Source organism: Octopus bimaculoides, chromosome 20 (assembly GCF_001194135.2).
Source record: "Octopus bimaculoides isolate UCB-OBI-ISO-001 chromosome 20, ASM119413v2, whole genome shotgun sequence".
Classification (NCBI taxonomy): Eukaryota; Metazoa; Mollusca; class Cephalopoda; order Octopoda; family Octopodidae; genus Octopus; species Octopus bimaculoides.
The window spans coordinates 9,069,296-9,078,655 of record NC_069000.1 but is presented as its reverse complement, the minus strand read 5'-3'; the positions used below and the strand labels follow the sequence as shown (position 1 = coordinate 9,078,655).

Below are 9,360 nucleotides of genomic sequence, written 5' to 3'. Positions count from 1 at the left end.
ATATATATATATATATATATATATATATATATATATATATATAGATAGACTGATAGAGCAAGTGATAAGTGTTTCCCAATTCCATGCTAATAGTAGAGTTGCATTGCATTCTGACTTACATCTGACTTTGTCATTCTATGAACATCCTTAGCAGTAGAGTACGATCCTGAGTACAATCCTGGATACTGTTGGACTTAATTGAAAAGTTAGCAGAGTAATTCCTAATTAAAATGACAATCACACCCGTTATCTTTGAACCAGCCACTGTCGAACTTCAATAACCTGCAGTTTTTATGCATTACAGTTTGATGAGCAATTTCATTTTTTCACAAACTGTAAACAATAATAATAATAGTAACGGTTTCAAATTTTGCCACAGGGGCAACCATTTTGTGGGGAAGGAATGTATTGATTACATTGACCCCAGTGTTTCACTGGTATTTATCGACACCTGAAAGGACAAAAGGCAAAGTTGACCTTGGCGGAATTTGAACTCAGAATGTAGTAGCAGATGAAATATAGCTAAGCATTTCGTGCAGTGTGCTAACGATTCTGCCATCTCGCTGCCTTAATAATAATAATAACAACAACAATGGTTTCAAATTTTGGCACAAGGCCAGCAATTTGAGAGTAAGTTGATTACATCAATCCCAGTACTGCACTGATACTTATTTTATCAATCACGAAACGATGAAGGACAAAGTCAACCTCAACAGAATTTGAGTTCAGAATGTAGAGGGCCCAGAAGAAAGGCCATGAAGCATTTTGTCCAATGTGCTAAAGATTCTGCCACTTCACCACCTTAATAATAATAATAATAATAATAATAATAATAATGGTTTCAATACAGTAACCATAAGAGCACCACAGCACATACCCAAGGCACACAGAGCTGCGCTTGGTAGTGAAGTGAAAGCACGTTATAAAAATAAAACTCCTGAATAATAATAATAATAATAATGGTTTCAAAGTTTGGTATAAGGCCAGCAATTTTGTGGGGGGTGGGGTAATGTGTCTACATCGACCCCAGTGTTTGACTGGTACTTTATTTTATAACCCCCAAAAGGATGAAAGGCAAAGTCAACCTTGGCGGAATCTGAATTTATTATGTAAAGATGCACAAAATGCAGCTAAGTATTTTGCCAGTTCACCATCTTAATAATAATAATAATAATAATAATGATTTCAAATTTTGGCACAAGGCCAGTAGGTTTGGGGAAGAAACTAAATCGATTATATCGACCTCAGTGCTCAACTAGTACTTATTTTATCGACCCTGAAAGGATGAAAGGTAAAGTTGACCTCAGTGGAGTTTGAACTCAGAATGTAAAGATGGACGAGATGCAGCTAACGATTTTGCCAGCTCGCCATCTTAATAATAATAATGATTTCTTTCGGATTATGGCTGGAATGCTTTTGATCATTGATCTGTTCAATTAGGATGAACTTGGGGTCAGACAACAACAACAACAGTATTCTGGATTGTACTCAGAGAGAACGCAGGTTAGAGGTCAAGAGGTCATGCTGCTAATACTTACTATCGGGAGAAAGATTATAATAGGATACAGGTGTGAAACCATTTTCATGCATATTCATTTTGCCGTCAACAGTGTTCATACCTGGATTTTCATACACCTGCTGGCTGGGCATTCCGTTCCCGACTCTTCCGTTAGCGATATGGGGATAGCTGTTACAAAGAGGGTAAAAAAATTTTTTTTAATGATTATAGAAACAAATAAATGAATAAAATTTAAAAAGAAATATTAAATGAACAGAATTAATCTTAGATACCATCTGTATGGAAAAAAACACAGGTTTGCAAGATTTTTTTTGGAGTATTTCCATTCTTCTATGCTGACAAATAAATGTATGTTCTTACACATATATTTAGTTATTTACTTCATTGCTAATTTAGATAGTATGGTTAAGGTTTATGCTTTACTGAAGAGGCCTTAATAAGATTGAAATATGTTCAAAGTTACTTGTCATATTTGCTAAAACTAATATGCTTACACTAACTTCACTAAACACGTGTGTCAGGCTGTCTTGGTACTGTGATTTTATTATTGTAGTTTTGTTTAACCATTTAGTGTTAAGATTACTCTGTTAAATGCAATGCTTGTCCATTTACTTTGCTTTGAATTAATCATGAATTATCTCATAGTTTTGAGATTCCAATGATATGATTATCTATTTTTAGAATAACAATGTAGGGTAGGTGTGAGAGGCTGGACCTGACCAGTTTCATCAAAAAATAGATAGAGTATTGGGGCCTGGATATGGCCAGTCTGAACAAAAAGCAGATAGATTCATCCCCCCCCCCCAGTTTGGATTCCAAAGGGTTAAATAGAGTAGGGGACAGATATTTGAATATGCAGAGAGAAAGAAAAGGATAGTTAAAGAGAGAAAGAAAGTGAGAGGAGGGCAATTAGAGACAATGGGAAGAAAAAGAAAAAAGTATTATTTTTCACCCCAATTCCATGCTGTATTGTATCACCCACTGGTGATAGTGCCCTCCCCCCCTCATGATTGTGCTGATGTTGTATTGTAGCAGAACTATTAGTACTGTTTGTTTCATTATCAACTGGGGAAATGACAGCAAGGTCATATAACAGTTTTACCCCTGGCTATTATCACAACAGTGTAAAAAAAAACAAAAACAAAACAGTTCCTGCTGCACCAGATTAAAACTGGATAAGCCAAGGAAATATGAGTGGAAACATATAAGAGTATTGGACGGGGAAGGATGGAGATATGATGTTTACCAAGTGACACAGAAATAATTAGAGCCACACACACACATCAAGTAGAAAAAAAGTATTAGGAAGAGACTGAATAAACTTGTGTGTGAAAGATATATTATGTATGTGTGTATATATGTAAGTGTTTGTATAAGAAGAGATAAAGAGAGAGACTGAAATAGCTAGATAAAGTGTGGAATACATGTGCCTGTACGCATGCTTGCAAATGTGTGTGTGTATAGAGAGAGATATGGAGTATAAGATAGATGGAAGTTGACTATAGGGAGTATGATCATATATATATATATATTCTTTTACTTGTTTCAGTCATTAGATTGCGGCCATGCTAGGGCACTGCCTTCAATAATTTTTGTTGGACAAATCGACTCCAGTAACAATTTTTTTTTTTTAAAGTCTCATACTTATTCTATCAGTCTGTTTTATTGCACTGTTAAGTTACAGGAATGTAAACACATAAACTGCAGTTATACACACACACACACACAGAATGTACATGAGTGTATGTTTGTGTATGTATAACAAGCAAGTGTGAAAAAGGAGAGCTAGATGAAGACAATAAGAAAGTATGAAATATCTGTGTATAGGGAGCAACTGTTGCCCCAGTTCCACTCAGCTGTAGAAATGAGTTACGGCATCACTGGTGCCAAACTGTATTGGCCCTTGCCTTTCCCTTGGATAACATCAGTGACACGGAGAGGGGAGGCTGGTATGCGTGGGCGACTGCTGGTCTTCCATAAACAACCTTGCCCAGATTTGTGCCTCGGGGTGGCACTTTCTAGGTGCAATCCCATGGTCATTCATGACCGAAGGGCGTCTTTTAGTCATTCAAACCATTGACATTGGCAACAAACTGCCTGTTTGCCAAGCTGTAGCGAGGAATATTTATGTATGAGTTGCTACGTTAAAATAAAACAACAAAATAACTGGATTAACTAAAAAGAGCAGTAAAACAAATATACTTACTTCACTTCATTACCGTATTGTTTCTCTGTAAAAGAAGAAGACAAACAAAATGAACTTTGAGGAATATTCCAGAAAATTAACAATCAGAAGATATTATTAGCGAAACATAATTATAGGAGAGAACTTCCTAATTTTTATTTTAGTTTTTCATAAAAATCAAACAAAAGGGAAAAAAGTATACAATAACATTTGAATGAATTTCTAGCTTACTGTTTGTTTTTCATTATGGCTAAATTTGATTACATTGATTTTGTATTTGGTTTTCAAGATTTCTGACGTAAACTCATGTATTGGAACAGATTTTGTTGACTCTCAGGAGGGTCATAATACCAATAATAAACAGATACACACACTGGTTCAATTTTTACTTTATTTTTTTGATTTAACAATTTAACACCAACTAACTAACTGATTGATTGTTTAAATCATTTGATATATCGATCAATCAGTTGTGTAATAGTCCTTTCATCACCATTTGCAACCTCTTCAATGACATACTCTCTCTACTCCAGTTCAGCTTCAAATTTGCCCATCTTCCAGTTAACTTGTGTGTACACACATACACACATTATGACCAAGTATATGTAATGGTTTTAGGCTCCCGGAGTGATTACTTAATGCAAAATTAGCCCTCAGTAAGCATCCCTTGAATAAACCATAAAAAAGACTTCATGATACCTCAAAAATCAACCTGAAATCCTTCAACGTTTGCACTGTTCATTGGAAATATCTCATACTGAACAAGAAGCATGAATGATGATCTAAGAAAAGTCTGCATTTTGAGAAAATCTGAATTATCCATCAAATAGGGGAAAGTAGTGCCCGAAAAGTGCAGGTTATTGAAGTTCCCCACGGTGGTGAATCATCCAGAGATAATCTTGCTTGTGCTGTCTGTGGTTGTATTACAGTTACAAAAACCAAACTCATACTCTGTGAAAGGTTACATATTGAGGGACCAATATGAAATACTTATACACATACAGTTCCAATGGGACTAACAAAGTAAACTGCTGTTCTTTATGAACAAAAGTATGCTTGTTCACTGCTGGGTTGAAAATCCATTATGAACAAACATACAAGTGCAGAGTTGCTGCTGTTATGACTGAAATGATTTTTGACAAAATTATGTGCTATGTTTATGATAGACAAATGCCACACAATGGGATTAAACCTGAATTTATACAGTTGTGAACCAATTTTTCTTAACCGTAAGCCACACACACACAAACACATATTCATACTTAACAAACAAAACAAATAGAACATTCTAAATTACATGAAAGATTTTTACAGAACTATGTTAAATCTCAGGAGAGAAGAGCAGAAATTTTAGTAATTTGTAACGTTAAGAACATATGAAATAAGGTTTATACATGTGATGAGGATGGCACATGTGTGTGTGTGTGCGTACATATATAGAGTAGGGTCGAATTCTTGACCTTTACTTCTAACACTGTGTTACATGGCTATGGCACTGTGACGCAACATGGTGATGCATCACTGCAACAGTGACACACTACTGCAACACAGTGATGCATTGCCGTAACATGGTAGCGTATTATTGCGGCACAACAAAGCAACATTGCAACACATGGACACATTACGACAGCACAGAGTGACACATTACTGTGACACAGCAATGCATCACTGCAGCATAGTGATGCATTACTGCAGCAAATGCATTACTGCGGCACATGGTGATACTTTAATGCAACATATACATTACTGTAGCACATCAATGCACTACTGTGGGATGCTGACGCAGTGCTGCAACACATGGGTTAAAACTTATTAAGCTACTACACTAGAATTAAAGGCAAGGACAATAACAAATCACAGACAAAATCATTAATTAATCAGACAAGATTAATTAATGATTGGAGACTAAATCCAATATAAAAAAAGGGTTGCCAGAAACACTAAAGATGCGGTTAATAGTTGAAGAGAAAAGGAAAAAAAAAACTCACTCTACAGTAGCAATATAACTAATCTCTAATATATTGTAATTATACTGGTTTCAAATATTTTCACAAGGTTAGCAATTTTGGGAGAAGGAGTTTAGTCAATTATATCAACCCCGGAAGGATAAAAGGCAAAGCTGACTTTGGTGAGATTTGAACTTAGAATGTCAGGGCAGACGAAATGCCGCTAAGCATTTTGCCAAGCATGCTAACTGTTCTGTCAGCTCGCTGTCTTATTGTAATAATATTTAATGTTTTATTTCTCTTTTGAAGGCATGTGGACTAGTGGTTAAAGTGTTAAGGCTTGTGCTCATTTGGTTGGGGGTTCAGTTCTTAGACAAGGCAGTGTTGCACAAGTACACTCAGCTGAAAATTAATACTAATGCTATTAGAGTCGAGGTGGGGGTTAATCTTGCAATGTACTGGTGCCTTGTTCAATGGAGAGAATTATACTCTCAGATTACATCCCTCGGAAATTCAGAAAAAAAACTGACCAGATAAGCTCCACTCTCATAAACTTGTAAGCTCAAAGCAGACTTTTTTTGTTTGTTTTAATGGAAAGCAAATTTACAGGTGAATGATAAATTGTTATTATTGTTTGACTAAAGTAGTAGCAGTGTTATAATCCTAACCCAACCATTGTTGCTTTCATAATTGATTGAGGCCCCGTGGTCAATTAATAGTTCTGGAATTATTAGTAGGATTTGAACTCACAAAGCCTCTCATCCTACATTCTAACAAATCTGCTAATCTACTATTCTGGAATTGGCACTTCATATATTAATTTCAACTTTTGGCACAAGGCCAGCAGTTTTAGGGAAGTGGGGTACGTCGATTACATTGACCCCACTGCTCAACAGGTACTTTATTTCCTTGACCCTGTAAAAATGCTTATGGTGAGATGTGATGGGACTGAACCCAGAACCGTGTGGTTAAGAAGAAAACTTCTTACCACACAGACATGCTTGCACCTTCACATTTCAAGTTCAAATCCCATGAAGGTCAACTTTGACTTTCATCCTTCCAGGGTTGGCAAAGTATCCAGTCAAATACTCAGAGTCAATTTAATATTCCTATATTGCAACCTTGATGTGAACTGAATTATATAAGAAAAGACTTAGTTATAGTTATATTTGTGTTCTTCATTTTTGTTGTTTTTCCTCTCCCAGATGCTCTCAATTTCTGAAAGCAGATTCAAGACCATCTCCATGAAAGCTAAGAATCTGCAAACCAATTTGTTACTTAATGAAGAACACTATGTTATCGATATTTATTTTATATCTGATTTCCTGGATAGAAGAAAGACAAAATTTCAACTAAGAATATTAACCCTTTCGTGACTAAATTTTTAATGAGTAGAGAGACTGCTATTTTGTGTTTTAATTAATTTTCAATATAATTAAAATTTTCAAAGGTTTATAAAAATATTTGTATATATCATACTATATTGGTGTTGGATCAACTGATAGCTTATCATATCATTTGTATTATGGAACTGTGATCAATATTTTAACTGCAACATGAATGCTTAGTATTGTCAGGCCTTATTTGAGTTGGGTTGGCATCAAAAGGGTTTTGGGCATGGCTGTGTGGTAAGAAGTTTGCTTCTCAGCCACATGGTTCTAGGTTCAAACCTGTCACATGGCACCTTGGGCCTGTGTTCGCTAATATAAGCTCCAGGTTGACCAAAGCCTTGAGAGCAGATTTGGTAGATGAAAACTGAAATAAGCCCATCATATATATATATATATTTGTGTTTGTCCCTCACCACTACTTGACAACTAGTGTTAGTTTGTTTGTGTCCACATAACTTTGGCAAATAGAGACCAAAAGAAAAAGCACTGGGCTTAAATAATAAGTGCTGGGATCAATTTGTTTGACTAAACCGTTCAAGGCAGTGCCCCAGCATGGCCCCAGTCCAATTACTGAAACAAAGAAAAGATGGAAAATAACCGTCCACTTTCCATTGACTAATCCCATCACAGACAGCCAATAAAACTGTTTTTCATTTGAGAAAGAAATGAGATAATGTTTGTCTTTGTGAATTTTGTGAAATATTAGAGTCCCCTTGTTGGGTGTTTAGGAGGGAAGCAAAGGCTGGAAGATTGACTCACATTACATATGGTACCTCTCTTTGCAGAGAGGAGAAAGGTGTTAGTCTAATATAAACAGACTTTTCCCATGTGAAATTGCTGGCTGCTTTAAGGGTAACAAGAACCCCCTTTATCTGGAAGTAGTTAGAATTAAATGTGGCAGGCAAGGTATCTATGTCAATCTTCTGCCAACTTACCCCGCTGCCCGAATGCTAACTCCCATATTTGCTCCCTTGAAGAAGAATGTAAAGGAGGAATAAAAAACAACAACAACAACAAAAATGCTGAGGAAACTTAAACGCAACCTTCTGTTTTGAAAGGAAAGATTTATGAAAGGCAGCAGCTAGACTGGATGGAATTACAAGCAAATAAACCATTTTCTGGAATTCTATCAAATGACAACGGAATAGATGGATGGAATCGAAACCAGCAACAAGCCGGAAATGAAGAAAAGTTATTCTTTTGCTTAAGGATTTAAAGGAATGTGATTTGATTAGAATAAAATTCAACATTTTGGATTGTAATAGATCCTAGGAAAATCATAAAAATCATGTTGAATATCAAAACAAAATAAATTCTACACAAAGTTTAATTTAGCCTTTAATAGAGTGTAAATTTATTCAATTATTCTATTTATAAAATATACTGTTTGAAATAATCAATCATGCATTAATCTAATATGATTGATACAGATTTTTAGAAACAGTTTTAAGACCTTGGCTAAGTCCTTTGTTATTATTATTATTATTATTATTATTATTATTATCATCATTATTAATGTTGTTGTTGTTATTATATAAAAGCAGTGAGCTGGCAGAATTGTTAGCATACCAGGCAAAATGCTTAGCGGTATTTCATCCATCTTTATGTCCTGAGTTCAGATTCTGCTGACGTTGACTGTCTTTCATCCTTTCGGAGTTGGTGAAATAAGTACCAGTCACACACTGGGGTTAAATTTAATCGACTTGCCCTCCCCCTCAAAATTTCAGGCCTTGTGCCTGTAGTAGAAAGGACTATTATCGTTATTATCATTATATCAAGGTAGCATGCTGGGCAAACTGCTTAGTGGTATTTCAGCCATCTTTACATTCTGAGTTCAAATTACACTGAGGTCAACTTTGCCTTTCATCCTTTCAGGATTGATAAATTAAATACTAAGTTACGGGGATGTAAACACACCAATATTGGTTGTCAAGCGATGGTGGGGGGACAAACACAGACTCACAGACACACACGATGAGTTTCTTTCAGTTTCCATCTACTAAATCCACTCACAAGGCTTTGGTCGGCCCATGGCTATAGTAGAAGACATTTGCCCAAGTAGCGATGCAGTGGGACTGAACCCGGAACCATGTGGTTGGGAAGCAAGATTCTTACCACACAGCCACTCCTGCTGAACTTATTGTTTTAAAGCTATCTAAATTATAACCTTTCATCAAAATTCTGTGTTAATTTATGTTCTAAACACCAGGTTGATAATCAGAATGTTACTTTACTAAATCATTCATTATTTTCAACATTAACTGAAACAAAAACACTGCATTTCAACAAAAATATGGTGATGAAAAGGTTAACGAACAG

At 35.6% G+C, this 9,360-nt stretch overlaps 1 protein-coding gene across 5 annotated transcripts in view; it reads right to left on the bottom strand.

The window, feature by feature from the left end:
* Window positions 1–9,360, bottom strand: part of LOC106874759 (uncharacterized) — a 259,055-nt gene that overhangs the window by 49,553 nt on the left and 200,142 nt on the right. For 3 of the 5 annotated variants that reach the window (XM_052974949.1, XM_052974946.1, XM_052974947.1), the window contains 2 exons: window positions 3,726–3,750; window positions 1,539–1,687 (listed from right to left, as the gene is read on the bottom strand). In XM_052974949.1, the coding sequence (XP_052830909.1) occupies window positions 1,539–1,687; window positions 3,726–3,750 (174 nt within the window). The remainder of the gene's footprint in view (window positions 1–1,538; window positions 1,688–3,725; window positions 3,751–9,360) is intronic. The other 2 variants (XM_052974950.1, XM_052974948.1) reach the window with 1 other exon arrangement.